General features: G+C 47.4%; 1 protein-coding gene across 4 annotated transcripts in view; it reads left to right on the forward strand.

The window, feature by feature from the left end:
- RMDN3 (regulator of microtubule dynamics 3) overlaps positions 1–13,423 on the forward strand; it is a 77,480-nt gene that overhangs the window by 47,736 nt on the left and 16,321 nt on the right. For all 4 annotated transcript variants that reach the window (XM_073566697.1, XM_073566699.1, XM_073566696.1 and 1 more), the window contains exons 8-11: positions 4,975–5,050; positions 6,375–6,452; positions 7,137–7,235; positions 7,319–7,372. In XM_073566697.1, the coding sequence (XP_073422798.1) occupies positions 4,975–5,050; positions 6,375–6,452; positions 7,137–7,235; positions 7,319–7,372 (307 nt within the window). The remainder of the gene's footprint in view (positions 1–4,974; positions 5,051–6,374; positions 6,453–7,136; positions 7,236–7,318; positions 7,373–13,423) is intronic.

The following is a 13,423-nucleotide window of genomic DNA, read 5'->3' on the forward strand; positions in this document are numbered from 1 at the left end:
GCGCGGTTTTGCTGCGGTTTACAAACCGCAGCATGTCAATTGTTTGTGCGGTTTCCGCAGCAGTTTCACACCTTTAACCTTTTTCTGCTCAGACCCAGTTTCTCATTTGTTTCATTGTGCATTCTGTGCATATAAGGGTGTGACCGCCCTGTTTCTGAGTTGGAAAATCCATCCTGTCTGGCCTACACTATTACTGGTGGTTCAGTCCCTCTGTCCTTGTTCACATTTACGTCACTTGACAAGTGGAAAGGTTTTAAATACAAGAGTTAGGACTGTCCCACAAGGGTTGCCGTGACGTGGCGGGATGGCTTCTACATTATTTTGATCAAAATGATGTTAACTAAATACCCTTATTATTACTATTATTACTACCTTCATGCAATTTTTGCAATATTTTTTTTACTTTTTTATTCCAGGATATTTGTTTTGTATTTTGTTTTTGGTTTTCTCTGTGTAAAGGTCATGTGTTCATATGCAATTACATATTGCATGCACATTAATTTACTTTTTCTGCTCAGACCCAGTTTCACACCTTTAACATAGTAGAGGTGTGAAACCGCAGGCTAAGCCGCAGGAAAACCGCAGGTCACTTTACCTATGTTTTTTACCTGCGGATCCGCGCGGAAAAACCCGCAGGTGAATCCGCAACGTGTGCACATAGCCTAACTGTCCCCATACAAGTGGACCTTTCTAATGATCCGGCACAGCCACCCATGGCTTGGGATTAAACAGTCTCTACTCTTCCCATCCTTACTTTGTGGGTGGTGGTTTCCTCCTCTTTTGGCAAGCAGGTATGCCGAGGATAGCCAAAGAGAGATCTCCCCTCCATAGCTTTTGGAGACACCCATTTCAGGTGTACCCATTTTCCCATTTACAGGTGGCAGGCTCCAACAACCAGCATAGATTTTACCCATGTGCCGTCTGCATCTGACCCAGAATGAGGGGAAAACAGCCATTAAATAACCCTTTTGCATATTTCCCATAAGGGATGGGGGCATTGCTCTAGATCACTGCGTTGAGAAACATGTGATGGTGTCTCCGCAGTGTTGGATGTTGATCTCCATGAGGTCACTCATCCTTATGTTCATAGCCTTTCACTAGGCATTGCTCCTACTAGCCAGTTTCCTACTCCACACTGATGAGGGGCAATACCCCGAAACAGCTGTCTGTGGATGGATACCATGTTTTGGCATAGGTGGTTTCCTTCATTGGAGACTGCCCTTCCCGTGGTTGTTCCTTCCCGGGGAAAGACCTGGCTAGTCATTGCTTGCGTTGAGAAACATGTGATGGTGTCTCCGCGGCTGTTGATTTACATGCTTTTGCATATTTCCCATAAGGGATGGGGGCATTGCTCTAGATCACTGCGTTGAGAAACATGTGATGGTGTCTCCGCAGTGTTGGATGTTGATCTCCATGAGGTCACTCATCCTTATGTTCATAGCCTTTCACTAGGCATTGCTCCTACTAGCCAGTTTCCTACTCCACACTGATGAGGGGCAATACCCCGAAACAGCTGTCTGTGGATGGATACCATGTTTTGGCATAGGTGGTTTCCTTCATTGGAGACTGCCCTTCCCGTGGTTGTTCCTTCCCGGGGAAAGACCTGGCTAGTCATTGCTTGCGTTGAGAAACATGTGATGGTGTCTCCGCGGCTGTTGATTTACATGCTTTTGCATATTTCCCATAAGGGATGGGGGCATTGCTCTAGATCACTGCGTTGAGAAACATGTGATGGTGTCTCCGCAGTGTTGGATGTTGATCTCCATGAGGTCACTCATCCTTATGTTCATAGCCTTTCACTAGGCATTGCTCCTACTAGCCAGTTTCCTACTCCACACTGATGAGGGGCAATACCCCGAAACAGCTGTCTGTGGATGGATACCATGTTTTGGCATAGGTGGTTTCCTTCATTGGAGACTGCCCTTCCCGTGGTTGTTCCTTCCCGGGGAAAGACCTGGCTAGTCATTGCTTGCGTTGAGAAACATGTGATGGTGTCTCCGCGGCTGTTGATTTACATGCTTTTGCATATTTCCCATAAGGGATGGGGGCATTGCTCTAGATCACTGCGTTGAGAAACATGTGATGGTGTCTCCGCAGTGTTGGATGTTGATCTCCATGAGGTCACTCATCCTTATGTTCATAGCCTTTCACTAGGCATTGCTCCTACTAGCCAGTTTCCTACTCCACACTGATGAGGGGCAATACCCCGAAACAGCTGTCTGTGGATGGATACCATGTTTTGGCATAGGTGGTTTCCTTCATTGGAGACTGCCCTTCCCGTGGTTGTTCCTTCCCGGGGAAAGACCTGGCTAGTCATTGCTTGCGTTGAGAAAAAAGATGTGATGGTGTCTCCGCGGCTGTTGATTTACATGCTTTTGCATATTTCCCATAAGGGATGGGGGCATTGCTCTAGATCACTGCGTTGAGAAACATGTGATGGTGTCTCCGCAGTGTTGGATGTTGATCTCCATGAGGTCACTCATCCTTATGTTCATAGCCTTTCACTAGGCATTGCTCCTACTAGCCAGTTTCCTACTCCACACTGATGAGGGGCAATACCCCGAAACAGCTGTCTGTGGATGGATACCATGTTTTGGCATAGGTGGTTTCCTTCATTGGAGACTGCCCTTCCCGTGGTTGTTCCTTCCCGGGGAAAGACCTGGCTAGTCATTGCTTGCGTTGAGAAACATGTGATGGTGTCTCCGCGGCTGTTGATTTACATGCTTTTGCATATTTCCCATAAGGGATGGGGGCATTGCTCTAGATCACTGCGTTGAGAAACATGTGATGGTGTCTCCGCAGTGTTGGATGTTGATCTCCATGAGGTCACTCATCCTTATGTTCATAGCCTTTCACTAGGCATTGCTCCTACTAGCCAGTTTCCTACTCCACACTGATGAGGGGCAATACCCCGAAACAGCTGTCTGTGGATGGATACCATGTTTTGGCATAGGTGGTTTCCTTCATTGGAGACTGCCCTTCCCGTGGTTGTTCCTTCCCGGGGAAAGACCTGGCTAGTCATTGCTTGCGTTGAGAAACATGTGATGGTGTCTCCGCGGCTGTTGATTTACATGCTTTTGCATATTTCCCATAAGGGATGGGGGCATTGCTCTAGATCACTGCGTTGAGAAACATGTGATGGTGTCTCCGCAGTGTTGGATGTTGATCTCCATGAGGTCACTCATCCTTATGTTCATAGCCTTTCACTAGGCATTGCTCCTACTAGCCAGTTTCCTACTCCACACTGATGAGGGGCAATACCCCGAAACAGCTGTCTGTGGATGGATACCATGTTTTGGCATAGGTGGTTTCCTTCATTGGAGACTGCCCTTCCCGTGGTTGTTCCTTCCCGGGGAAAGACCTGGCTAGTCATTGCTTGCGTTGAGAAACATGTGATGGTGTCTCCGCGGCTGTTGATTTACATGCTTTTGCATATTTCCCATAAGGGATGGGGGCATTGCTCTAGATCACTGCGTTGAGAAACATGTGATGGTGTCTCCGCAGTGTTGGATGTTGATCTCCATGAGGTCACTCATCCTTATGTTCATAGCCTTTCACTAGGCATTGCTCCTACTAGCCAGTTTCCTACTCCACACTGATGAGGGGCAATACCCCGAAACAGCTGTCTGTGGATGGATACCATGTTTTGGCATAGGTGGTTTCCTTCATTGGAGACTGCCCTTCCCGTGGTTGTTCCTTCCCGGGGAAAGACCTGGCTAGTCATTGCTTGCGTTGAGAAACATGTGATGGTGTCTCCGCGGCTGTTGATTTACATGCTTTTGCATATTTCCCATAAGGGATGGGGGCATTGCTCTAGATCACTGCGTTGAGAAACATGTGATGGTGTCTCCGCAGTGTTGGATGTTGATCTCCATGAGGTCACTCATCCTTATGTTCATAGCCTTTCACTAGGCATTGCTCCTACTAGCCAGTTTCCTACTCCACACTGATGAGGGGCAATACCCCGAAACAGCTGTCTGTGGATGGATACCATGTTTTGGCATAGGTGGTTTCCTTCATTGGAGACTGCCCTTCCCGTGGTTGTTCCTTCCCGGGGAAAGACCTGGCTAGTCATTGCTTGCGTTGAGAAACATGTGATGGTGTCTCCGCGGCTGTTGATTTACATGCTTTTGCATATTTCCCATAAGGGATGGGGGCATTGCTCTAGATCACTGCGTTGAGAAACATGTGATGGTGTCTCCGCAGTGTTGGATGTTGATCTCCATGAGGTCACTCATCCTTATGTTCATTAAATAACCCTGGCACATTTGACTCTAAGGAGCTATCCGATATCGGACTAGTGGTGGCCTGACAGCCAGGATCCCCACTAATCAGCTATTAGCTCTGATCGGCCTCTGCCCCTTTTGCTAGCCTTGCCATACATATGAATGCCCAGATCTGGATGTGGTTCTGTTATCAGCCTCTTAATCTTCATCTTCCATCTTAACCAATATTTTTTTTTTTTTTTTTGCATTTCTGGGAATTAAATGTCAGAATGATTCCTGATAGTGGAGCCCTTCTTCTCTCGTTCACGTTTAGACCCCGCTGAGATAGGAAATAGATATGTTATTTTCTGTTTCTGAATGTTCTTCTGTCCGTACACAGTAAAATGAGATGTATTTGTTCAGCTGCCTGAGCGCCGTGGGAAATCTCCTTATTATTCTTCAGGCTCTGTATGAGGGCCACATACTAACACAAGACCATAGGTCACAAATTGCAGGTTTTACTGCGTTGACAAAAAGCAAGAAAAATATTTGAGGTCAAATGTAATCTGTTGTATTTTTTCCCTTTTCTTCTGTCTTGCATCCGTTTAGGTTTAGAGCTTTTTATGAACTGCATAGATATAAATGTATTTGCTGATGCAGCAAAATGTGACGACTATCCGCCATTATCTGCAAAACTGTAAAATGCACTCGTAGTCTTAAAAATAAGGGCTACATTTACGGTTTTTATTTTCTCTACTTCTTCCTTTAGGTTTGCCATCCTTTGCGGGCATCTGTCAGAGCATGAAGGCATTCAGAAGCGCATTCAAACCGGATATATTTTTAAGGTAATCTTTGTTATGGCTCTTGCAGGCCGGAATAATTCTGGGAAGTCATGAAATGGGCTTGATTTTATTGATTTTCTTTTCTATAGTCCCTGTGTTACAGCTGCCCCATATTCCACTTATTCATCGCTCACAAATTCTTATCCTATAGAGGATACATTTTACTTCCAAAGTCTGATTTTTTTTGCACTATAGCCCATTATTTCCACAATTTGTCCATATAGCCGTTCCACATAATGTAGTTATTTATTGCTGCCCTGTGGCAGGGACCTTATGGTGGGGTCACACATTAATGGCCCTGTGTTTTTGCCGAGTGGTTCCTAAAGGCACCTATGGCTTGCAATCTCATCATGAAAGTAGATTTTTTTTTTTTTTTTTTTTTTTTTTTTTTTTATATCATTACTTGAGCGCCAGGTCGGTATTTCATACTACATAAATTATCACCTATTCACTCTATAGGTGATAATTGTGAATCATTGTGGCTTCCATGAATGGGCTCCCACCGATTGCCGCTAATGAGTAGTTTACTTCCCCATCAATCGTCTTGGCTGACTAGTTTAGGCCCCATCAATCGCCCCTGGACTGACTAGTTTAGGCTCCCATCAATCGCCTAGACTAATTAGTTTTGTGCCCCACTTTACCCTATTTCAACTCTGGCGACAAGATGCTAGGGCAAGTTGAATTATGCAGCTGGTCGCACAGGCAACCTGCCACTCCATGCTTAGTGTTTTTCTCACTGAAGATGTAGACATCTGAGCTTCAGATATGACGGGTTTTACACTAAGCGATATCGCTAGCAATATCGCTAAAACGTCACTGGTTTTGTGACGTTATAGCGATATTGCTAGCGATATCGCTATGTGTGATACTTACCAACGACCGGCTCCCCCGCTGTCCATCGCTGATTGCGCGAGAATGTCCGGCTCCATTTCTCGTCGGGCGCTTCCTGCTGAGACTTCCTGCTGTGACGTCCAGCGACGCGTGGAGGCGGGCGGGAGGACGCAGGATCGCTGTGTGTGAATGGTAAGTATCGTGCGCTGCGTCGCTGCTGCATCGCTGTGAGATCTTTCTGTATGAAAGCTCACTAGCGATCATTTAGCGATGCACCAGCGATCCTGACCGGGTCGGATCGTTGGTGCATCGCTAAATGTAAAAGGGCCTCCTCCTGGTCACAGCCTTTTGGCAAGGGGAGAACAGTTTCAAGTTTCTGGCAGTTTCATTGGCTGGGCCCCACAATGATTTAACATTTATCTGTTATCCAGTGGTGGTCACTTTTGTAAAACGGAATGCCTCATTATTTTTTAATGTCATTTTTACTTTTTTTAAGGAGCACATCGAAAAAGCAATTAGATTACAACCAAATGATCCCCAGAGTTACTACTTACTTGGCCGTTGGTGTTACGAGGTATGTGTGATGCTTTATACTGCAGCACATTTTCAAGTAGCAGTTAGAGAACAGCCTGTTAGGTGCAACATTTTTTGTTTGTTTTGCATGTGTCTCCTACTCCTGGGGTCTGCTGTGCCCTACCTAGAGATTAAATGGTATCAGTTATGATAGGTCACCCGGGAAGTAACTGTGCGCCTGTTCTTAGGGAGTCTATGACCTCTTCCATGGAGGAGGCGAAAAGAGTGCAGACATGAGACATATGCCCCCCCCTTCCTTGTATATAAATGTAGTCTTATCCATCAAGGGGGCGTGATCCTCAAAAAGATGCCTGTAAAAAAAAAAAAGTGTTGAGGAACATGCCCTCTTGGCTAACAAGACTAGAGTTATGTGCGGAGCATAAAAAGGTAATTTATACCAGGTAAAAAAAAAATGAAATTTATGACAAGTTATAGCCAGTTTTTTTTGTCCATGACAAATCCCCACTAGTGTCTGATGACTAGGGCTTTGACTTCCGTGACCACTGCAGCCAATCAGTGATTAGCTTCAATAGTTGCATGCATGGAATAACACATCCTCAGTGCAGTACAAACACAGACTGGCAAAGACCACCAGAGCAGCGGTTCTGGCACAAGGGGGGGATTTATAAGGTGGGTTATGGTTCATGTTATTGCACACAGCTGGTGTTAATATTACGTTGTATAGGTCTCTAATCTTGGCTGGCTGGAAAGGAAAACTGCTTCTGCCCTTTACGACACCCCACCAAGTGCTACTGTTGACGAAGCCTTAGAAAACCTGCTGAAGGCAAGTGTGGGTGAGGGCGACTGCTGCTCGGTTTACATCGGTCGCACTTTTTACATCTTCCGATTTGTTTGCTTTTCATCAAGGCTGAAGAGCTGTCGCCAGGATTTTCCAAGGTTGCAAGAGTTAATATTGCAAAAGTAAGTGCTTTCTTGTTAAATGGCATTTTTTAATGACCTTGTTTATTATAAACTAGCTGAAGAGCCCGTCGTTGCCTGGGCATAGTATCCAACTGTGGTTAGTTATAACAAATTATAATGATTATATTGCACATAAAAAACATTTCACATCATATATTCAGCACTACAGATTTGCAACACAAATTAACTAAACGATTACCCAAGTATCCTCTCATGTGTGATACTTTCTGCTGAGCTGTGTATCTAATCCTATCGTGTGTGCCACTGTTACTGACTGCTGAGCCGTGTATCTAATCCTTTCCTGTGTGATACTGACTGCTGAGCAGTGTATCTAATCCTATCCTGTGAGATACTGACTGCTGAGCCGTGTATCTAATCCTATCCTGTGTGATACTGACTGCTGAGCAGTGTATCTAATCCTATCCTGTGTGATACTGTCTGCTGAGCTGTGTATCTAATCCTATCCTGTTACTGACTGCTGAACTGTGTATCTAATCCTATCCTGTGATACTGACTGCTGAGCTGTGTATCTAATCCTATCCTGTGTGATACTGACTGCTGAGCCGTGTATCTAATCCTATCCTGTGTGATACTGACTGCTGAGCCGTGTATCTAATCCTATCCTGTGTGATACTGACTGCTGAGCCGTGTATCTAATCCTATCCTGTGTGATACTGACTGCTGAGCTGTGTATCTAATCCTATCGTGTGTGATACTGACTGCTGAGCCGTGTATCTAATCATATCCTGTGTGATACTGACTGCTGAGCCGTTTATCTAATCCTATCCTGTGTGATACTGTCTGCTGAGCTGTGTATCTAATCCTCCCCTGTGTGATACTGTCTGCTGAGCCGTGTATCTAATAGACGATAACACCATAGAAATGATAAGAATAATAGGCCTCAGTTACCACAACTGTCTACAAAGAAAACTGTTGCTGATAGCAACCAATCACAGCTCATTTTTCATCTTTTAAACAGCTCTGGGACAGCGTGGCGAGTTTTGAGTGGCGACTTTTGTGTTTTGACTTTTATGCGGCGAGGTTGGTGTATGTGCGGTGAAATGTGTGCTGAGGGTGGTATATGTGTTGAAGCACGTGGTAGTGTGTGGCGCATTTTGTGTGTGTGTTCATATCCCCATGTGTGGTGAGTATCCCATGTCAGGGCCTCACCTTAGGAACTGTACGGTATATACTCTTTGGCACCATCACTCTCATTCTTTAAGTCCCCCTTGCTCACATCTGGCAGCTGTCAATTTGCCTCCAACACTTTCCCTTTCACTTTTCCCCCATTATGTAGATAGGGGCAAAATTGTTTGGTGAATTGGAATGCGCGGGGTTAAAATTTTGCCTCAAAACATAGCTTAGGACGCTCTCGGGGTCCAGACGTGTGACTGTGCCAGATTTTGTGGCTGATGCTATGACGGTGCGGATGCCAATCCCGGACACATACATACACTCGCACACACATACACACACATACACACACACACACACACACACACACACACACACACACACACTTGAGCTTTATATATTAGATAAACCATTACGAAGAATAATTTAGAAGGGATGATGATCAAGGGATGACGGTTAGGGGATTGTAGTGGATTTGTGCCTTTAGATTGAAATTTATTGTTTGACAGCTGCAATTCTGCAAGAACCCATAATTTCTGGGTTAAAATAAAGGAATTAGAAATGTATTTATTGTTAATGTTAAAGAAATTCTGGTTTCAGAAATCTCCTGATCCCCAGTGGCAGTTTGTGTAATTAAAAAAACAAACAAAACCCTTTACTCAACCTTTCCGGTCCAGCAACTCTGGTCTGAGCCTCTGCTCCATGTGTTTATTATGCTGCCTTCAGGTTAAATAGCAGAAACCTGCTGACCGATTCCTTTTAAGGGAGTTTTCCAGTCTCACCTCTGCTCCCAGTATCGGTTATTGTCTGCGGTGCTGATGTCCCATTGACAGCACTGCAGCCAATCATTGAGCTCAGAGTTTCTACCAGAGTTATACTGCACGAACTGATGAGTTGCTGAACTTACTGATTGACATGATGTCAGCGCTGCAAACAATAACAGACACCACAGAGCTTATGAGGGCTTATTATTTTACTGAATAAGCTATTTTTTTTACCATCTTGGTTACATACAACCTTATTACTTCATAATTACGGCATCAGAGGGGTTCAAGTCTGGGATCAGAGCTAGATCTGGTCTTAGTATACGCAGCAAGGGCTCAGCATGTATAACTCTGTGCCATCCCACTTTAGGCTATGTCCACATGTTGCGTTTTTGCTCCAGTTTTTTTATGTCCTGTTTAAGCTGCTTACAAAAAGCTGGTTTTGCTACATTTTTTTGCTTAGGTTTTTGGTGCGTTTTTTTTTCTTCATTGGGGGACACTGGTAACCATGGGGTGTATGCTGCTGAGGCTGACACGAGGCAAAAAAGAAAAAAATAGCTCCTCCTCAGCAGTATACACCCACCGGCAGGCACAAAGTACTTCAGTTAAAGCTTCGTGTCTGCTACCAGATCCACATTACTCTGTCGCCTTATTGGGGGACACAGAACCGTGGGTGTTATGCTGCTGTCCACTAGGAGGCGACACTATGCATAATCTGAAAAAGATTAACTTTGGCTCCTCCTCTGCAGTATACACCCCTGGACGGCGTCAGCCTTCTCCAGTTTTTGCTTAGTGTCGCAAGGAGGCACACCTAAGAGTTTTTACTCCGTTTTTTTCCTTGATTTTTTCTTTCAACGGATTACAGATGAAGAAAAGCGGGTCCCCAGCGAGACTCCCGGCATGGCTCCCTCCTCGGTCCCCTATTAAGGGGTACCCGGTTGAGGTCGAGACGGCTATTCCCCATGTCACTCCTTCGCCAGTCCATCGGGTACTGGCTCGAAGTCGAGACCCCCCCCTCCTTCCCCAGTTCCCTTGGGCTCTAGGTTGAGGTCGAGGATAGGATGAAGCCCCCCTGAAGGTGACAGCAGCACACTCCCTAATCCCCCTCTGGGGGCATTAGGTTGAGACTCCGCAGGTAGGGCCTGTATCAGGCACCATTCGGCCACTTACAAGTCCAGGGACCCCAGCCCAGCTGCGGGCTCCTGTTGGGACCGGGGGAGGTGCAGGCATGGCACTTGTCAGAGACAGGGCTCCCTGCTAGGCCTCAAAGGGACCCCCCACAGGGCCCAGGTGGCGCTCATGTCCCCACCGCTAGCCTGCCGTTCAATCCGGGGGGGTCTGGTTTGAATCCGACATCCCCCGCCCCCCCCCCCCCCCCCGTACAACCGTGCCGTCCTGGAGCCCTTCTGGGCATGAGGTATCAAACTTAGGCCGCGGCTTCGGCCTAGCCGAAGTCGCCGCCATCTTCCCGCCACCTTGCCCGCCCCCCGGATGACGAAAATGACACTCTGCAGTGTCATAGAAGGGGCGGATCGAGGCAGGAAGGGCGCGCTTTTACATAGCTCAGCGCGCCCTTTTCAGCTCTCCGCCCCCTTCCCCCTCCACCTCAGAATCCCGGTGGCCATCTTGCTGCAGCAGGAAACATAGCTGACAGCCATACAACAGTCTCCGGGGGGCACAGGACTGTGATTTGTCGGCGCTGGACTTAAGGGCACACTGGTGGGGTAAGATCACAGCTGGGTTCTCTTTACTCAGCTGTGCATTCATATTACCTATAAGTTCTCCCCTTTGCATAGCCCCTGTAGAGGACCCCTGCTAGCCAGCCTCTGTACATGATGCCGGGCTCAAGGAAGAAAACCAGGCAAGAGCATTCTGCACAGCCTGCAAGACAACTCCCCAGGGGCAGCACGGACCCACACTGCCGGGACTGTGTCCAAAACACTGGGTCAGAACCAACGCTTCTGCGTCTTCTTCCATACCGGAATGGGCTACTCAGATGTTGCAGTCTATAACACAGTCCATACATAGCCTGACCTCTACACTACTGCAGGCTTTGCAGGGTCATGTCTCAGCTATGAACGTTACCCAGGCCACCGGCCGTTCTAGGCCGAGCGTGACTGCATTCGTCAGGTGGCGGCCGCTAAGCAGCTTGAGCCTTGGCCGGAACCCAAATGGGAGACCAGCCCGCGCTAGCAGGTCCGGGGTCATGCGTTTTAATCTCGGGGACATGCCACTTCCGAAAGTCTCAGATGTAAGCGGACCCACAGGTCGCATTCATCTGCGTCCTCACATAGCACTCGGTCGTCCCCCTCCAGGAAGAGACACAGTGGCTCCAGGTCACCTAGTCCGTCCCCTGACAGACAGACAATGCGGATCTCCGCAACGATTTCCGACCACAGACTCGGAAGGCATATGTGACTCTAACCCAGACAACGAAACAGAGAATTATCTCGTCTCTTGTCCCCCTAGCAATACTGCAATAGTTGAGGATATCGTCTCTTCCATCCTTCGGGTGCTGGACATTTCAGATCCAACCCCGGAAGCACCAAAACACAAGATTTCCTTTGAAAGTGTTCAGAAACCATCGAAGGTCTTCCCTAATCACCAAGAATTTCAAAAAATCCTTTCTAAGCATTTTTTGCAGCCTGAGAAAAAAATTCGCCAATTGCAAGTATTTGGAAGCAAATTACCCCTTTCCACAGAAAGACACCAAGGATTGGACAAATTCGCCTGAAGTGGACCCTCCAGTCTCTAGGCTGGCAGCACAAACGCTTCTCTCGCTGCCGGACAGTTCAACCCTCAAGGACACAGCAGACAGACAAGTCGAACGCATGGCTCGTTCAATCTTTGAAGCGGCAGGTGCCTCTTTGGCTCCCGCATTTGCTTCAGTTTGGGCAGCCAAGGCCATCATGGCTTGGGCTGATCTATATTGCAAAAAGGGCCTTCAACCGTCAAATCCTCAGCTGGCGGACCAGGCGGTGCAAATTGCAGTGGTGGCAGATTACATGGTCCATGCAGCGTTGGACTCTGCAAGAGGAATAGCGGGAATAGCATCAAACGCCATCACAATCCGGCGTATTCTCTGGCTAAGAGAATGGGAAGCGGACGCGGCCTCAAAAAAATCCTTAACAAATCTCCCGTACTTCAGTGGCCGTCTTTTCGGTGGAAAGCTGGATACAATGTTATCCATTGCTACGGGGGCAAAAGTACTTCCCCTAACTAAGACCAAAACGCACGTTTAAAAGGCGTAATCAATCTCGTTTCCGATCCTTTCGGAATTCTTCAGGCTGGTCCGTCTCACGCCCAGCACAAAACCGTAATCGTTCCCCCCGCAGGGACAACACACGTGCGGCACAGAGGCCGGACAGGAACTGGCAATCAAAGACAAGCCAGGCAAAACCTAAAGGAGGAAAACCTCAGACTTTTCCCTCATCCTGACTCATGCCCTCTGGAAGACACCCCACTTGTAGGCGGACGACTGCTACTCTTTCAGCAGGTCTGGCTGCCTATTACAGAAGACAAGTGGGTCAAGGAAATAGTGTCTTCAGGATACAAAATCGAGTTTACTACCAGCCCACCGCACAGGTTTTTTCCCTCCAAAATCCCCGCTCAAAGCTCAGGCCTTCCGTCAAGCGGTTTCTTTCCTCCTGCGAGCAGGAGTCATAGTGCCAGTCCCAGCAGAAGAGCGTTTCCGAGGGTTCTACTCCAACCTGTTCGTGGTGCCCAAGAAGGGAGGCAGCGTCCGACCCATACTAGACCTCAAGCAACTCAACAAGTATGTTCGAGTTCGTCACTTCCGCATGGAATCCCTCCGGTCAATCGTTGCATCTATGGAAAAAGGAGAATATCTTGCCTCCATAGACATACAGGACGCATACCTGCATATACCGATTGCTCCCGCCCATCAGAGGTTTCTCAGATTCGCAATCAACCAAGACCATTACCAGTTTGTGGCCCTCCCGTTCGGTCTCGCCACGGCTCCCAGAACATTTACAAAGGTCATGGCAGCTACCATGGACGTTCTGCACTCCAGAGGCATAGTAGTCGTTCCAAACCTGGACGACCTTCTCATCAAGGCCCCCACCCTCAAGGACTGCGAGGTCAACGTCTCGATCACGATCGACACTCTGACGCGCCTGAGATGGTTAGTCAA

Source organism: Dendrobates tinctorius, unplaced genomic scaffold (genome assembly GCF_039654945.1).
Source record: "Dendrobates tinctorius isolate UK_male_01 unplaced genomic scaffold, ASM3965494v1 ptg000019l, whole genome shotgun sequence".
Lineage (NCBI taxonomy): Eukaryota > Metazoa > Chordata > Amphibia > Anura > Dendrobatidae > Dendrobates > Dendrobates tinctorius.